The 19,415-nt window shown below is 36.9% G+C and overlaps 2 protein-coding genes across 2 annotated transcripts in view; both read left to right on the top strand.

The window, feature by feature from the left end:
* The window catches only part of LOC108540745 (prefoldin subunit 3-like), a 22,043-nt gene extending 19,643 nt beyond the window's left edge, over positions 1-2,400 (top strand). Inside the window, 1 exon segment of the mRNA XM_017889930.1 lies at positions 2,267-2,400. Coding sequence (XP_017745419.1) covers positions 2,267-2,400 — 134 coding nt within the window.
* Positions 2,401-3,480: 1,080 nt separating this feature from the next.
* LOC108540747 (prefoldin subunit 3-like) lies at positions 3,481-5,052 on the top strand. Its single transcript, XM_017889931.1, is given in 2 exon segments — positions 3,481-3,898; positions 3,901-5,052. Coding segments are annotated over 2 exon segments (591 nt in total). The 5' UTR covers positions 3,481-3,483; the 3' UTR covers positions 4,077-5,052.
* The last annotated feature ends 14,363 nt before the right edge of the window (positions 5,053-19,415 follow it).

The following is a 19,415-nucleotide window of genomic DNA, read 5'->3' as shown; positions in this document are numbered from 1 at the left end:
GCAAACCACACAGCACACGTTTACCTTTGTGACAAACCTGCACATCCTGCACATGTACCCTAGAACTAAAAAAAATTAGAATGCAAAAGACCTCCCACATTCTTTCTTACATTGCTTTAGTGGGAAGAATTTCCTTTTTAGGCTAACATAAGGTTATAGATTTTATAAGATAATAAATAAGATATTTGGAACTAGTACTTAAATAAGTTTGTAGATGATAGATTAGTGACTTTGAAATGTGATGTGGAAACAGCAAATTCACATAGGTGAATGAGTATTTTTCTTCCAAATATTTTCCCAAGACAGCTTTGTAACTGTTTAAATAGTTTAATTTCACAAGCATTTGTTGAGGGTCTTCTATGTTCCTGCAACTGTGTTAAGCCATATGGGGCATGAAAATCAATTTTAGAAAAGAGTGGCAGTGTCTTTCTCTGTTTGTTAGAACTGTACATGTAAAACAGCTGAATGATAATTCATAGCAAACTATAAGTAAGGTAACATATGCAACACCAAGGCAATTTAAACTTTGGGAAAGATAGATGTAGGCTGGAGTTAGTTCAAAGAAGGCTTTGTTGAGAAGATAAAAGTTAGGCTGCTTTTTTAAAGGCAGCATAGGATTTAAGGATCAGCAGAGAGAAGAGATGGGAGTGGGGTATTCTGGTCAAGAGGGAAGGCAAGCTCTTTGCCTTTCTTCTCTGGCCTGTCTTTTCCTCCTACTTCCTGTCACAGTCACCCAAGACAAAATCACGGGAGTCACCTTTCACACTTCTCTCTTCCTCACTACCAATAACAAATCAATCACCAGATTCACATCAAATTTCCCTCATAAATCTCTCTGACCGTTACTGTTCTCGTTCTGGGACTCCAAAACCTGCACTCAGTAGATTTTTAGGTTCCTTTCATTCCATCTGTCCTGCCCACTATCTCTAGTATGAATTTACTAAGTCACTCATTTTTATTCCTCTGGTTACAATATTTCAACAGTGCCTTGTTACTTACAAGATATACATATAGGCACTCTTGTGAAGTGACCCCAGCCTGTCTCACCTCATGCCACTGACCTCTTCTTGACTTTCCCCAGTGCATTCCAGGTTCCATATAACCCCAATCAGTTATTGTACACACTCCCCAAATGTGCCACACCCTTTGTATTTCTACCCTTTTTTCCTCCTAACTGGAATGGCTTTCACATATTTACAGGAGGTGCTCTTTTTTTACCCTTTTACTCTAAATATCTCAGTTCAAGCATCAGAGCATTCCTGAACATTTTCTGATCCTCAGGGTGTTTCTTGTGTGCTTGCTTAACACATACTGCTTAGTTTTTCCTTGCCAAACCATGAGCTCTTCAAATGTAGGAGCTGCACTTTCTCTTCTTTTCCAGTGTGCAGCATGTGGCAGGTGTTCATGGTTGGGTGAGGGAAGGCAGGCCTGTTGGGGCCTAGTGTACTGATCATCATCATCTGATGGGTAATGTGGAAACTTCATCCAGCTGTGAGATGACGAGGGTCTAGGACAGTGGTGCTTGTGGAAAGGAAAAGATATTAAACGTTAGAGAAAAAACAAGATCCAGTGACTTAGATGGGTACAGGAGCCAAAAGAGAGGAAATCCTCTCAGATGAGTCCTACAAGTTTAGTTAAATGCCATTTGTTATTGCTAGTACTGCAAAAGGTAGGAAAGGAAGGTGTGCAGACAAGTGAGGGAGCTAGGGCGAACAGTCTCTGTCACATTGACTATTCTACTGGAGTCTAAGCTCCACGAGGGAAAGGACTTCACCTGTCTTATTCAGGGCTTTGTACGGCACCTAGTCAGAAACACAGTAGATGCTTAACAAACTTATTAAGCCAAAGGGAGGGTAAGAGATAAAATTATTGATAATTGTACTGATATAAATATTACATGGCAGGATATGGGTTGAGCAATCTTTGAAATTTCTTGGATGAGGGACTGTCTTTGAAACTACTGAGAGTGTCTAGTACATATTTGTTAAATATATCATAGTTGACTAGTTGACAGTTGACTAATACTGTGGTAAACAGTTGGTTAACAATTGTTGATTTGAGTCCTTAGTTTTGATAGAGTTTAATTACAGTATTTTCCTAGCAATTGACATTATAGCAGGATGTCTTAACAATACTATTTGTTACCAGTATTTGTGTATGTGTGATTCCTGTTTCTTTGATTCTTTGTGCAAGTGGAGTGAATAGTTAGTCATTGCATGCATTATCTTTAGAATTGCATTTGCATTTTCTTTGACAATTCTTGCAGATATGGCCAGGGTTTATAATTGGGATGTAAAAGAAGAAACAAGGATGATTCTACCAAGAATAAAGCATAATGCTGNCTGGAGCTGTTCCTATTCGGCCATCTTGCTCCGCCAGCCAATACATTTTAAAAATTGAAATCATACACAGTGTTTTCTCTGAATGAAATTAGATACTGATAATGGAAGAAAAACTCACAAATTTGTGAAAATAAACAATACTCGCCTAAAAACCTAATGGATCAAAGTAGAAAAAAACAAGAGAAATTGACAAGCATTTTGAGAAGAATTAAAATGAAAGCACACAAAACCTATGCAGTACAGTGAAAAAATGCAGACAGGGAAATTTACACATGTGAATGCTTACCTTAAAAGGTGAAAAATATGTCAAGCCAATAAGCTAACTTCTTTTTACCTTAAGGACCTAGAAAAAAGAAAACTAAATCCAGTGCAAGAAGAAGAAAGAAAATAATAATAAAGATTAGAGAAGAGATCAACAAAATTGAGGAGCAGTAAACAATATAGAGGATCAATGAAACCAAAAGTTGGTTCATTGAAAGATCAAAAATATTCTCAAATGTTAAGTCATGACTAAAGAAAATAGAGGAAACACAAATTACTATTACCAGAAATGAAAGTGGGAATAATATTACTGACTTTACTGAAATAAAAAAGATCACAAGAGGATATTATGAACAACATAAATAAATTTGATAGCCTAGATAAAATGAATAAATTCCTGGAAACACACAAACTACGAAAATGACTAATGAAAATAAAAGCCTGAATAGGCTATTACAAGTAAAGAGATTGAATTAGTAATCAAAAAACTGCTAAGAACAACAACAGAAACCCAGAAGTATATGGCTTCACTGGTAAGGTCTGCCAAATGTTTTAAAAATTAACATCTATCTTTTAAAGCGTACTTCAAAATGTAGAACATAAAGTAACGCTTTGTAACTCATTCTATGAGGCCAGCATTACTCTGATACCAAAGTCAGAAAAAAATATATTTCCAGAAAAGAAGACTACAGAACTATATTCTATATGGACATAATGCAAAAATCCTCAACAAAATACCAGCAAGATGAACTCAGCAGCATCTAAAACGGATTATGCACCATAACAAAATGGGATTTATCCCAAAAATCCAAGAGTGATTCAACATACAAAAATCAACCAATGTAGATGACTTCAAAATATATTGGAGTAGATCCCCAAGATGGCGGCCGCTAAGGACAGTTGTGGTAAAGGAGAAATGGCCACAGGGAATGGGCGGCGGCTCCACCTGGGGATTCCTGAGGCCGTGTTTGTGGAAGATGTAGATTCCTTCATGAAGCAGCCTGGGAATGAGACTGCAGATACAGTATTAAAGAAGCTGGATGAACAGCACCAGAAGTATAAGTTTATGGAACTCAAACTTGCTCAAAAGAAAAGAAGCCCAAAAGGTCAGATTCCTGAAATTAAACAGACTTTGGAAATTCTAAAATACATGCAGAAGATAAAAGAGTCCATCAACTCAATGGAGACCAGATTCTTACTGGCAGATAACTTGTATTGCAAAGTTTCAGCTCCTCCTTCTGGTAAAATGTGTCTGTGGTTGGGGGCTAATGTAATGCTTGAATATGATGTTGATGAACGCAGGCATTGTTGGAAAAGAATTTATCGACTGCCACAAAGAATCTTGATTCCCTTGAGGAAGACCTTGATTTTCTTCGAGAGCAATTTACTACTACAGAAGTCAATATGGCTAGGGTTTATAATTGGGATGTAAAAAGAAGAAACAAGGATGATTCTATCAAGAATAAAGCATAATGCTGGCAGTTAAAAATGTGGTTAAATTTTCCAAACATGTTATCTTAAATACTCCTTTATCCTTACAGGTTGACATAACTTTGAATGTTTTAACAGCAAGAATTTTAAGAAAACATAAACATCATTTTATTTATTTATAAAACAAAATTAGTTTCAAATATTTTGACATTGTAGTTTTTTTCCACATTTCTCAGCAAAGCTAATGGTATTTTAATCATTATTTTTGCCTGTCATAAGAAAACTCTTAGCTGAAATGGCCGAAAACTGTGAGACGTGCTATGGAAGCTGAATGTCGGACACTAGCACGTTTACTATTTCCCTTTCTAATTGGCTCATGTTACTCTCACTTGATGTGGTTAAACCATTTTAGAGGTAGAGGAGACAGACAGTTTGAATATTTGTTAACTTGTTTTTCTTTGGTATATTTAGGACTTAGTGGTCCTCTGTTGCTATTGTCTTCTATAAGTGGGGTTTCATAACTCACTGCTTAACAAATAACTATCTACTCTGATATTCTGGACATTTCAGGAAATGGTAATTTGCCTTGTTACACAGTTAAGGGGGCTATTAAGACAACATTTTTTCTAACCTCAGATAAGTGCAGTGTCTTTGCAATGCCAACATAAGGGAGATCTTGGCCAACGTGAAATAAAATTACTCATTCAAAACTCTTCCTAAGTTGATTTTGTAGTTCTTAACAGTTCTCCAAAGCATCTTAAACAGGAATATTAAGATAAATGTAAATCTGCAATGGCTGAAAAGAGTTGTGAGCTTTTTTACTCATGATAAAACCTTATAGGAATAGTTAAAAAAAAAAAATCCCTGTGGAAAGCTACTAGTACATTGGTCAGTGCTGGGTGATACAGATTCTGATAAAAACATAAATGTATTAGTTCATCTCCGTGTAGTAAAAAGTATACTTATACAATGTTTTGTACTTGTATTTCATGATATTAAAACAGTGATTCTAAAACTATGGCAGAGCACTTTTTTCATGTTACTCTTTGTCTAACTATGTTTGGGCTGCTATAACAGAATGCCACAGACTGGGGAGCTTATAAACAGCAGAAATTTATCTCTCCCAGTTCTGGAGGCTGGGTAGTCAAAGATCAAGGTGCTGGCAGATTTGGTATCTGGTAAGGGCTGTGTCCTGGTTCATAAATGGCACCTTTTCACTATGCCCTCATGTGGCAGAAGAGGCAAGGAGCTCCCTTGGGCCTCTTTAATATGGCACTAATCTCATCATGATGAGACTCACCTCCCAAAGGCCCCACCTCCTAATACCATCACCTAGGGGGTTAAGATTTTAACATAACAATTTTGGGGTGACACAGAGATTCAGACAATACACCTTTTAAAGTTATCATGGGTCTTTTCACATTTTGTAAAGTTTACTTGTACATATACTAGCATGTTCCAAGAACTTCTTATATTTCTGGAAACAACATAAAATCCCTTTGGAAGGAGTATAGATCTGCAAACAATTGAGAAGTTCATTGAAAATATAACAAAAGTTCCTTGATTGAATTTTTTTCATAACTTTAAATTCTTCAGATATTAATTTGAAGGTTTGTAAGCATCTTGAGATACTGTATGTGCTCATTTCACCCAAACTTTATTATGGTAAGTATATATTGGTATGAAATGTTCCTGTTAAATTAGAACAGGATGATTTGCTCTTGAAGCATCTTCATTTGTCTTGAAAGTATGAATATGGATTTTTAGGTAATTACCCAAGGGACGATGAAGAAACAAAACTCTTTTGAGATATGAATTACAGGCCAAAAAATTAAGTAATTATTTAACAGGTATTTAAAACAACCCCATTATGTTGTCAGAACTGTTGTTAGGCTCTGTTAATTAAATGAAAGTATTTAAATCTTACCTCTGCAGATAATTTTCTGTTATGAGTGGTTTCATTTCAGAATAACATAAACCATCCTGATTTGACATTTATTTTGATAGTTTAATATTAGCTATAGCGTACTAGGAGAGGATATGGCAAAAGATTGACTACAGAACTTGATGCTGAGAAATGTGTGGAAATGCAACTTAAATTGAACTGTTTTTCATTATAAAAATGGATGTTCATTTAAGAAAATTAGAAAACTTGAAAAAAAGATGTTCTATTTGCAGTCCCCCCTTGACATTTCTGTGTATTCTGTTTTCTTTTTATGTCATAGGTTTTTTGAAAACATAGCTGAAATGATTTTGGTCTTTATTTAATCCTATCTTTCTATAGCATGAAAATTTGTGGGTTTGTTTTTGAAAGTTTTTCTCTATTGTAAGTAAAGAATAGCAGTTTATGTTTACATAAACTTCTTCCTACTATTTAGGGTTTTTCCTGAGACTAGATTACCACCAATGGAATTATGGAGTCAATGATCATAGCATTTCATTACCTGGGGTTAACTGAAAGTACTGTTTAGTTAGATAGAACTTGTTTGACACAGAGGCTGTGAGGCTGATGAGTTTTCGAACAGGTATGTTGAGAATTGAATGAAGCGTTATTAACTAAGACCAACAGGCAAAAACTTAAGAAGTTGTTTTTGTTCTCACTTTAAAAGCCCAGAATCATAGGTGTTTGTTTGCAGGTTTTACAATTTAAAACACACAAGCCAAATTTGTGTTTTCTTTGTTCCAGCTGTTATTAATGTAACATTTTCTAAATTCATGTTTTCCCATACTTCAATTGCGCTTTCCTTCATCCCCTGCTCCCACTACCCATCCTCTTCCATATAAAGACACTGACATCTGTAGGGAGAAGCACCTTATTCAAGGCCATACAGCGGCTAGGTGCACAGCCAGAATGAGAGCCACATTTCCTTGCTTCTGGGAAAAATTCCCCCTCTATACCATGATGCCTTGCTCCTTTACTTAGTAATAGCTAAGTTTGGGGAAAATGTTAAGTTCCATTTTTTAATGAATGAACGCTCTGCCTTTCTCTGTATATTTGCTATTCTCAGCCTTAAACTTCAGTGATGTCTTTAAAGATTTTAAACCATTTTTTAAAGGTTTGCCTTCATTGGTTCTAATCGCATACTCTTGTGATAGTCATGGCTGTGACAATTTGGTGCTAATGTGGGATGGGGTTGCCTCTGAAGACACTCCTGAATGCTAGGGCAGCACCCATCACAGCTGGTGTTGGGTTCAGCTACACAAACTCCCATAACATGGAAGGGCCTCCTCTGTTACCAGTTTGCTCTGAAGGACATTGGGCAGGCAAGACAGCATGCCAGAGGATGGCTTTAGGCAGAGTTCTATGGGAATTATCTTGGCAGTACCCACAGACTGCACAAAAGGACATAGGAGTCACCTTGACTTTAGAAGCCATAAGGGACCACCCTCTTTTTAACAGTTCCCTGTGCATATAGCATCCTTGGGTTCTGGCTAGGGACAAGGCCCAGGAAGAAGTTGTACACTGCACTCTTGGAGCCCAAGCTGTGACTCCTAGCAGGTTTTTACATTCATTTGCAGCCTTCCTAGCTTGGACACAGGATGCTTCGCATTAATGAAAATTAATTTTCATTTTCACACTTTTTATTCTGAAATTTTGTAACTATGACCAGTGTCATCGTTAGGCCTGCTAATTAACCATATTTCCTATATATTAATACTGTTTTCTGTACTCAGGGAGAACTGCTTGTATGACCAGTTGTGAGAAGGTACCAGTTTGAGATTGGAAGTGTCCAAGGATGGAGAAATTGATTTACGTATTATGTGCACAGAGTTGCTTTTCTTGTTTGGTTAGGAGAAGATGGCCCAGGATCTCATCTGCACATGAAAAATCATGGATTGTGCTCTGAAGTTTAACTAGAGGATATACTTGTGTTTGTGTTCCTCTCTTGTCTGATGTCAGATTTAGGTGTAGCCATGTCAAAAAGGATAGACCTGGTGTGCATGGTATTTTTGAGCAGTTTCTTTATAAAGGATCATGCTTCTTGATTATGGTTTTCAAATAATTTTATGTGTTAGTTGATTGTGTGACAACTCTGTTTGCCTTCCGTGGATATTTGATATACAGGTAGGCAATGACCAAATAGGATTTTTTTCCCAGATTTTCCAAGTACACCCATCTTAGACTGAATCAGTTTATTTTCCCTAGACCAAAGCTGTGGATTCTAGAGTAAAAGTAAAAAATTTAAAAGTAAAAGGTCAGTGGATAACAAACTCTTGCATTTGTCTATTTTTGCTTGTATTACCTGTGCTTTTAGGGTCATATCCCCAAAATCATTGCCCAGATGAATGTTATCAAGGTTTTCCCCTATGTTTTCTTCCAGCAGTTTTTACAGGTTCAGGCCTTATGATTAAGTCTAATCCATTTTGAGTTGATTATCGTATGTGGAATGAGATAGGAGTCTAGTATCATTTTTCTGTATGTGAATATCCAGTTCCCCAAGCATCATTAATTGAAGAACGTTCCCTTTCCCCATTTTGTGTTCTTGGCACCTTTGTTGAAAATGAGTTAGCTGTAATGTGTAGATTTACTTTCAGGCTCTCTAATCTGTTCCATTGGTCTACGTGTCTGTTTTTATACCAGTACCACGCTGTTTTGATTACTATAGCTTTGTAGTTGATTTTGAAATCAGAGAGTGTGATTTTATGAATTTTAGGATTGTTTTCTATTTCTGTGCAAAATGTCATTGGAATTTTGATAGGGATTGTATTGATTCTATGGATTGCTTTGGGAAGTATGAACAGTTTGACAGTTTTAATTATTCAGTCCATGCACATGGAGTATCTATCCATTTATTTGTGTCTTCTTCAATTTCTTTCATTGGTATTTTACAGTTTTCAGTGTATAGACTTTTACCTTCTTGGTTCAATTTATTTCCAAGTACTTTTTGGCTATTGTAGATGTGATTGTTTTCTTGATATCTTTTTCACATAGTTCATTGTTAGCATATAGAAGTAGTACTGACTTTGTATGTTGATTTTGTATCCTGCAACTTTCCTGAGCTTATTTATTAGTTCTAACAGCTTATTTATTAGTTCTATTAGTTATTTATTAGTTCTAAAGTGGGATCTTTACAGTTTCAGTATGTAAGATCATGTCATCTGTAAACAGAGACAGTTTAACTTCTTCCTTTCTGATTTGGATGCCTTTTATTTGTTTTACTTTACTAATTGCTTTATCTAGCACTTCCGCCACAATGTTGAATGGAAGTGGGATGAATGGGCATCCTGGTCTTGTTCCTGATCTTAGAGGAAAAGCTTTCAGCTTTTCGCTTGAACATAATGTTAGCTGTGGGCTTATTGAATATGGCCTCTATTGTGTTGAGATGGATTCCATCTTAATTTGTGAGAATTTTAATGATGAAAGGATGTTGAATTTTGTCAGATGCCTTTTCTGCGTTCATTGAGATGATCATATGGTTTTTGTCCTTCATTCTGTGAATGTGGTATATCATATTTGTTGATGTGCATATGTTAAACCATCCTTGTCATCCCAGAGATAACCTCACTTGATAATGGTGTCAGTTTGCTAGTATTTTCTTGAGAATTTTTGCACGAATGTTCATCAGGAATATTGACCTGTAATTTTCTTTTGTTATAGTGTCCTTGTCTGGTTTTGGTACCAGGGTAATGCTGGCCTCATACAGTGAGTGTGGAAATATACTCTTCAGTATTTTTGAAAGAGTTTGAGAAGGATTGGTTTTAGTTCTTTAAATGTTTGGTAGAATTCAGCCCATGAAATCATAAGGTCTTGAGCTTTCCTTTGATGGGAGACTTTGTTTTTTTAACTTGATGTGATCCAATTTGTCCATTTTTGCTTTGGTTGCCTGTACTTTTGGGGTATTGCTCAAGAAATTTGACTGCACTGTAGGTGTGTGGGTTTGTTTCTGGGTTCTCTGTTCTACTCCCAATTATTGGTGTATGTGTCTGTTTTTTGTGGCAGTGCCATGCTGTTTGGCTACTATAGCTCTGTAATATAATTTGAAGTCAGATAATGTTATTTCTCTAGGTTTGTTCTTTTTACTTAGGATAGCTTTGGCTATTCTGGATCTTTTGTGGTTCCATATAAATTTTAGGATTATTTTTTCTATTTCTATGAAGAATGTCATTGGTTTTTTTCTTTTTGATTTGAGTTCCTCATAGATTCTGGATATTAGTCTTGTTGGATGCATAATTCACTAATACTTTCTCTCATACTGTAGGTTGTCTGTTTACTCTGTTATTTCTTCTATGCAGATACTTTTTAGTTAAGCTGCATTTGTCTATTTTTGTTTTGCTGCATTTGATTTTGAAGTCTTAGTGATAAATTCTTTGCCTAGGCCAATGTCCAGAAGAGTTTTCCTAGGTTTTCTTTGAGGATTTTATAGTTTCAGGTCTTACATTTAAGTCTTTAATCTATCTTGAGTTAATTTTTGTATATGGTAAGAGAGAGGGCTCCATTTTCATTCTTCTGCATATGGTTAGCCATTTTCCATAGCACTTGTTGAAGATCAACTGGTTGTAGGCATATGGCTTTATTTCTGGGTTCTCTATTCTGTTTTACTGATCTATGTGTCTATTTTTGTACCAATAGTACGCTCTTTTGGTTACTGTAGCCTTGTAGTATAACTTGAAGTCAGGTAATGTGATGCCTCCAACTTTGTTCTTTTGCTTAGGATTGCTTTGGCTATTTAGGCTCTTTTTTGGTTGCATATGAATTTTAGGAGTCTTTCCTAATTCTGTGAAAAATGATGTTGGTAGTTTGATAAGAATTGCATTGAACCTGTGAATTGCTTTGGGCAGTATCGTCATTTTAATGATATTTATCCTGATCCATGAGTATGGGATGTTTTTTCATTTGTTTGTGTCTTCTCTGATTTCTTTCATCAGTGTTTTGTAGTTTCCTTGTAGAAATCGTTCACTTCCTTGGTTAAATGTATTCCTAGGTATTTAAATTTTCATTGGTGTTAGATTTTTAACCAATTTTCAGCTTTACTGTAGCTATTGGTTGCAATACCAGAGTAAAATGGCCATGCTGCCTTTTTTTTTTATTTTGGGTCACACTGAGACACTGATACCAGTGATGCATTAAACAGTGTGGTGCACAGGCATCACCACTATGTAATATATTTATGTAACAAACCTGCACGTGTACCCTCTGAACCTTTAAAATAAAATAAAAGTGGACTGCAGTTGCCTTTTCTTCTCCACTTGGCCCTCAGCCACCAGATCCCAAACTGATTCTGGGAGAAATCCAGGTAATTAGCAACTATAGGGAAATCTGATTACTCATACTAATGACCAAGGAAAGGGTCATTACTCTGGTTATTTGAGAGATGACCATGGTTTAGGACTTTCTCTTTTAACTTTTCTGGCTAGAGTTTGTGCAGGTCAGATGTTGGGGGAAGAAGGTCCAGAGAAAATAAATTTTATCCTAGAGAAGGAGTGGACAAGTCCCAAAACAAAGATGACTCTGGAAGACAAAAGGCAAGCAGAGATGGGAGTCTGGCCCTGAAAAGGCAGGAAAGCTGGAAACTAAGGACTGAGCCCCTTCCCTTCTACTCTGGTCCCTACCACACCCGCCTCCTTATGTATCCAATGGCGCGTCTCTCTACCCCAGCCCCTAACCTCCACCTGTCCCATTTCCCCTTGGTGAAAAGTTAGTTACATCAGGAATTTTTGAAAGTAGATGGGGCCCAAATTGGTTCTGGGAGAAATCCAGTAACCGTAGGGAAAACCGATTACTGATACTAATGACCAAGGAAAGGATCATTTAAAAAGCTGATAATAAGAATACACCTTCAGAAGTTTTTTTTTTTTTTTAAGGGGGAGGAATATGATCAGAGTACTGGGCAGCTCAAACTTTTCATGCATGACTACATATGTGATGAGACAAAATTATTTAGATTATTACTGAATAATGGCAAATAGATACCAGTGTTTTAGTACTTAAAAGTGGCAGGCTATACTGAATTACTGAACACTGCTTATGGCAATTATCAACCATATTAAATATTATAAACATGATGTAATATGACTTTTGTTAACCTGCCCACTTCAGGGAAGTCTCCTTCCAACCCCAGAAAATATTTCTACAGAATTACAATTAGTATATGTAAAGTATTTCAGAGCAACATACATTTTAAAAAATGTTTTCAAAACTTCAAATGAGATGGCAATTGGATATTTTGGAAAATCAAGCAATCTTTGGGTCTTCTATTAAAGTGTAGAGCTTGCCAGCTTTCGTTCTGTTGTGGGTTCCAAAGTGCCAGGTCACCTGAGAATTTGTGGTAGAAGTTCAAGTTGCTGTTTTCTTAAGGTAATTTTTCTTTTTCCTTTCATATATTTATTTGCATTGGTAAAGGCTACCATTTATGACAAAGATGAAACCTTCGTGAACATGTATCTGGTGAATAACATTATGTGAAAATGTATAAAGTGTTAGAAATGCAAGGAAAATGGACAGAAACATTAATAGGAGTCCTAATATATTAATCGCAGTCATTTACAGGTTAATTAGGCAAGACTGCTAGTAATGCTAATTTAATAAATGTTGGCACCTACAAACCCAGTTCTCAAAAATCATTTACAAAAAGTGAGCACGTATTAAGCTAATAAAGGCCAAATTTCCAAAAGTGCAAATCATCTGGGCCACATTTTCTGACTATAATGCAGATAAAATTGGAATGAATAATAGTTTAAATGAGAAAAATATGAAACATTTCAAAATTAAGCACTATGTTAAAGAACTTTTAGGTCAAAATAAAAGTATAATTACAAAATTATTTAGAATTTGGTGCAATGAGAACACTAAAAAGCTTAAGAACAGGGGATTCAGATTAAAATATAAGCCTTTGTTGCTAAACTCAAAAGAATAAAAAGCAAATCAAGTGACCAACACTAACATTTGCTGCTTCCATCATTAAAAGTAAGGATAATCTGTCTCTTAGGATAATACTGTGTATCTTCTGTCTTAACTCTGTCGTATTTATGTGAATCCTTGTCATTACCAACCACTGCAGCTCCTTCCTAATTTCAGCCTCAAGTCATTCTGCTTCCTGACCACCACTTCCTACCTTTTCAGGTTTTCACTGCCCTGCACATCCTTACTTCTCTTCCTTTTGTGTTTCATTCTTTGTACATGTTGTCAATGTTCTTGTCATCCAGCTTTGCTATACTGACTTACCTGAGTCACTGTCTTGGTTCAGACCAACTCTGCCAATTCCCAGGCAGCTTAATGTAACTAAAAAAGGTCACCACTGCAAGTCTCAAGAGGGCAGTGATGCTGTGCAGTGATCCATTCATTCCCTTACTCTGCAAGATAGTTTCATACCCTCTCTCCTGGTCTCAAACCCTGACACTCCCTCTCTGGTTGTTGCTCACAGCTGATGTTCCTGCTTTCTAGTTGGCCAAGAAGACCGAAGCAACCAGAGAACTCTTTGTGCACTCCACCCCACATCTACCCACCATCTGCCCATATTCATAAACCTTTGCTTCATCCTCATCTCAGCCCCCAGTCTTGCCCTAACCAAGGCATTATAAACATTTCCAGGGCAATGTATGGTGTATTTCTAACATTACCTGGCGCAGCCTCCAGTTAGAGGAGTTCTGGCCTGGCAGTGCACATGTTGTTTCCTAAGTACCAATGACCTTTTCTGTTGAGTGTTCTGGCCACAAAGTTGTATTGATTTTAAGTGGTACACCCCAAACCTATTTTTCCCTTAGGCCTTGTTACTGTAAGTATATTAGTTTGCTAGAGCTGCTGTTACAAAGGATGATAAACAATAAACAGAAATTTATCACCTCATAGTTCTGGAGAATTGAAGTTTGAGGTCAAGTGTTCACAGAGCCCTGCTCCCTCTGAAGGCTCTATGGAAAGATTTGTTCCAAGCCTCTCTCCTAACTTCTGGTAGTTCTTGGCTTGTGGTAGCAGAACTCCAATTTTCACCTGGTGTTTTTCCTGTGCGCACATTTCCCCTTTTTATAAAGACATCAGTCATTGGATTGGGGCCCACCTTACTCCAGTATGACCTCATTTTAACTAATTACATCTACAATTTGACTGCCCCACACCCCCACAATAGGATCACATTTACAGGTACTGAGGGCAAGGACTTTGACATCTTTGGGGGACACAATTCAACTTATGCAGATAAAATTGGAATGAATAATAGTTTAAATGAGAAAAATTGAAACATTTCAAAATTAAGCACTATGTTAAAGAACTTTTAGGTCAAAATAAAAGTATAATTACAAAATTATTTAGAATTTATAATTCTAAATAATTGAATTCTTTGTACATGTTGAATTTGTATAATTCAACATAAAATTCAAGAATACAAATAAGGTAATTCAAAATTACTTAGCTGCTGTGCAATTTTGCAGAATTTTAAAGTTTTAGGAGCACATGCATTGCATTATAGTACACAGCGGAACACTCTGTACTTTACTTTTTGTTTGCATTGATAAAGTGTCCCTGCAATCTTAAAGAGAAGAAAGGTTCTCCCATGAACTTGTCTCTCCTGAATCCTCAGTCTTTCTCCACTGAATCTTTCTTATCTTAAAAAACAAACAACAACAACAACAAAATTCTCTTGGCCTGTCATCCCCTCAAGCTGTCATCCTTACTTGTCTTCTTCACAGAAAATTCCTTGGAAGTGTTCTGTACTCACTTTCCTTTTTTCCCCTCCTGTTCCAACCAGGTTTTTCTATGCTATACTCCACAGAAACTGCTCTTGGCAGGGTCTCCAGACATGCACATTGTGAGATCCAATGGTCAGTCTTCATCTTCATCTTATTAGATCTATCAGCAGCATTTGACACAGTTGATTGCTCTCTCCTTTTAACTCTGCCTCCTTGGTTTCTAGTATATTGCCTGGTTTTCCTCCCACCTCCCCGCCTGCTCCTTCTCAGTTTCATGTAGGAGTTCTATCTTCTATGACCTCTAAATTCTAGTGTTCCCAAAGGTTTACTCCTCAGACCTCTTTTCTGTGTATTTGAGGAACTCATCCAATCTCATGTAAATGATTGTCCTCCCTGCACTGATAATGCCCAGATTTTTATCTCCAGCTTGGACCTCTAAACCTCAGAATTTTAGACTCTCATATCCTACTGCCTACTTGACATCTCCATATGTGAAACTTAATAGGCATCTCAAACTGAATGTGTTGAAAACTAAACTGATTCTTCCTCCTTCCTCTCCTCACCTCAAATCCCACCCATGCTCTTATACATCATATTCAGTTCATCAGCAATTCCTGACTAAATTCATGGTGTATCCAAAATTTGACCACCTCTCATCACCTCTTCAGCTACCATCCTGGTCCAAGTCACCAACATCTCTCATGTGGATCACTGCAACAGCCTCCTGATGTGGCCTGTTTCCACAGTCGCTCCTCTTCAGTCTCTACAAGAAGCCAGAGGAATTCTGATATTGTAAGTCAGATCAAGTGTCTCTTTTCAGTGACTTCTGTCTTAGAGCAAAGCCAGAGTCCTTACAATGATGTACAAGCCCTACCTGATCTGGGTCCCACACCCCCTCTCTAAATTAATCTACGTGACTCAGCCCCCTGCACCCACTCTCTCTCTCTTCATTTACCCCCCTTTCATTCTTCCCTGGCTCATTCTGCTCTAGCACACCAGTTCCTTTGCTGTTTTTGAAACATACTTGTTTTGCTCCTGCCACAGGACTTTTCTACTTGTTATTCTCTTTTCCTGGAATGTACAGATATCTACACGGTTTACGCCTTAACACTTTCAGGTCTTCACTGAAATATAACTTCAAATATGAGCTTCATTACTACCCCCCTCCCTCACACAAATGCATATCATTATCCTTCCTTGCTTTGTTTTCCCTTTAGTGCTTAACTCTAGGGTAATTGTATGCCATGGGACAGTCTGGTTTATTTGTGTTGTTCACAACTATTAATTATTTTTAGCTCCTCTTTGTACTTTCAGTAGAAGCCCAGCTTGGACGATAAACTATGTTGTTAGTCTCCTCATCACTATTTTACATGCTATATATTTATATTACTCGTTGTCTGTGTCGCTACCCTAGAACTTGAAGTTGTATAAGGGCAGAAATTTTTGTTCTAATCTTCACCTATCTGTAGTACCTACAACAGTGCTTTGCATACAGTGAGGATTCATATATTGCATGCATCTTATTAGTATGCTTATTACTAATAAAGCATACTAATTTGAAAATTGTTTAAAATCTGTTCTTGTTTTTTTCTTTGGAGACAGAGTCTTCCTCTGTCACCTAGGCTGGAATGCAGTGGTGCAATTTTGGCCCACTGCAACCTCCATCTCCCGGGTTTAAGTGATCCTCCTGCCTCAGCCTACCAAGTAGCTGGGACCATAGGCACGTGCCACCATGCCCAGCTAGTTTTTGTATGTTTTGTGGAGATAGGGGTTTCATCATATTGCTCAGGCTAGTCTTAAACTCCTGAGCTCCAGCAATCTGTCCACCTCAGCCTCGTAAAGTGCTAGGATTATAGGTGTGAACCACCACCCCCAGCAAAATCTGTTCTTTCATGATAAAATATGCTCAAATGTTTAAAAATAAGTCTAACCTCTTTAAGAAGAGTTTATGAGGACAGATGTCTTCGAAATTGCTATTGGTGTGAAAAAAACATATTTGTGAAGTTGCTGTTGGAAACTAGTGGAGATTTAAAGTGCAGAAGTTCAATAATTGCTCTGAGATGTGATGCTTCATTGATACTACATTATGTCCCAAGGAAAAGGTGAGACTCTTACAAATCAAAATTAATTATTTCCATTGTGGTTTGTCAGTGCCTCAGCTTTCGGCTCTATGACTTCCCCAATTAAGAGTAAGATTCTACCTTCAAGGAACTTGTGTTTTTGTAAGAAAATCAGATGTATAGTAGATGCGATTGTAAAAAAATGTGATATCTGCTTTAACAGAGAAATACGTGTTTGTATTCCATATATAATCTCCACAAAGCAGAGACCTTTTGATGTTACTTAAATCAGGTGGATAAATTTTCTAAGAAGGTGATGCTTGAATTGAGTATTATAGTTTGAAGAGCAATTTGCTTAAAACGTTAGAAAGGGAAAAGCATTTGATGGCATAGGGAGTGCTATATATATATTAATATAGCTGTGAAAGAAAATTGCATTTTTAGTGAATGGCAAGAAGTATACCTGTCTCTTCTAGGGCCTTCCTATTAATACTCATCATGTACTGTGATTGGGCTGTTTATCTTTGTATTATTGAGTTTTGAGAGTTCTTCAGATAATCTAGACATGTAAGTCTTTTATCAGATATTGCAGATTCTTTCTCCAGGTCAGTGGCTTGACTTTTCATTTTCTTAACTGTCATTTGAAAAGCAAAAAGTTTCCTATTTTGATGAAATCATATTATCAGTTTTAAAACTTTTAAGTTTTCATCCTAAATTTCTAGAAGTTTAGTTTTACTATCGCATGTTGTCATTCATAAGTGGGAGTTGAACAATGAGAATACATGGATACAGGGAGGGGAACAACACACACCAGGGCCTGTGGGGTAGGGGCAGGGGAGGGAGAGCATCAGGGCAAATAGCTAATGCATGCAGGGCTTAAAACTCAGGTGATAGGTGCAGCAAACCACCATGGCACAAGTATACCTATGTAAAAAACCTGCACGTTCTGCACATGTATTTACTGCTGTTTGCTTATCTTGTTTATCATTATAACTAACCCTATGAGGCATATACAATAAGGCAGTCCAATTTTCTTATTAGTATGCTTATTACTTTATTTTATTAAAGTAAAATAAAATAAAAAAAAGTTTTAGCCCCATATTTAGGTGTGTGATTTACTTTTAGTTTATTTTTGTGTATAGTGTGAAGTAAGGGTTCAGATTCATTTATTTGCATATGTATGTCCAATTCTTTCAACACTATTTGTTAAAAATATTATCCTTTCCCCATTAAGTTAATAAATACCTTGGCACCTTTGTAAAAATGCACTGAGTAAAATTTGACTTGTGGATAGGATGGAGGAAGCACACTTCATCCTGTCTCCCCTGCTCAGCGCAGCTATAAAACCTAGGCAGAATGCATGGAACAGCTATTTAAAGACAGGGAAAATAAAATACCAGTAGGCTATCAGGAAAGAACAACTGAATTTGGAGTACCAATGAACCCACAGTGAGTTAACCGGTAAGTTTTTCCTTTAGTTTTCCTGCCGCATGGCCCCTGACACAGCACAGCAGAGCAGGATAGCTAAAGCCCAAGATTTCTGCCTAGAGCACCCAAAAGGGAATTTTCAGGGAAGTGGAAAGTGCTGGAGATGGAGGACAAGGAGAGGGAGGAGCTCTGAAAAGCAACCCCATAGCTGCACAAGCTTGGATGTGTTTCTAATTAGTATATTGAAGACTAAGAAGTGAACAAAAGGATAGACCACTGCAGGTTGGAACGTGTGACTTGAATTTACTCAGGTTGATTGCCTGCTAAAGCAAAAAATCAAAATCCTACATAGGATTTAAACAAGACCCAGAATCTCATAATATTCAAAATGTTCAGAGTACAGTAAAAATTAGTTGGCATATGAAGAACCAGGGAAATATTCATTCACACAAAAAAGGACAAAGTATGACTTTATGTAGATAACATTAAAAATCAATAAATTAGAATGCAGAGAAAGTAAAATTGATAAAACTAAGTGCTGGTTATTTGAAAATACCGATCAAAATAAGTAATAGAAAGAGAAAACACACAAGACTACAAATGATAGAGAGGTCTATCCACCATTACAGAAATTTTTAAATTATGCTAAGTACAACTGTATGCCAATGCATTTGAAAATCTACATGAAATAGATAATTTTCAAGGAAAACATAAATTACCAAAATTTACTCATGAGGATATATGCGGTGTTTTGTTTTGTTTTGTAGAGACAGGGTCTCACTATGTTGCCTAGGCTGGTCTCGAACTCCTGGCCTCAAACCATCCTCCTGCCTTGGCCTCCCAAAGTGCTGAGATTACAGGTTTGAGCCACCACACCCAGCCAGATGTAGGTGTTAATCTAGATAGGCTATGACATGCTGTGGTAGTCATTCCCAGTCCTGGTGGCTACATGTCCATTATAGGTCAAGGATTGCTCTGCTCCATGTTGACTTTACTCCTGAATCCAAGCTAGTAGAAAAACCTCTAGCTGCGACATTGCCAGTCACATGGCCAAACCTACGTCATTAGAGGAAAATATAATCCTGTTTCAGGGAAGGGCAATGAACATAAATGAAAACAGTCAATATTATGGTTGAAAATGGAATCTAGCCATAACCATGAAATAAGTGGAAAGGATTGTCAAAGATCTATATCCCTTTCCACGCACACAAGAAAAGGAATGCTGGAGCAAAAGCTCTTATGAGTGAATTCTATCAAACCTTCAAGAAACAGA

The sequence above is a fragment of the Rhinopithecus bieti genome, unplaced genomic scaffold (genome assembly GCF_001698545.2).
Source record: "Rhinopithecus bieti isolate Rb0 unplaced genomic scaffold, ASM169854v2 scaffold_20096, whole genome shotgun sequence".
Classification (NCBI taxonomy): Eukaryota; Metazoa; Chordata; class Mammalia; order Primates; family Cercopithecidae; genus Rhinopithecus; species Rhinopithecus bieti.
Note: the sequence above shows the minus strand (reverse complement) of the source record. Positions and strands in the feature narration are given on the sequence as shown.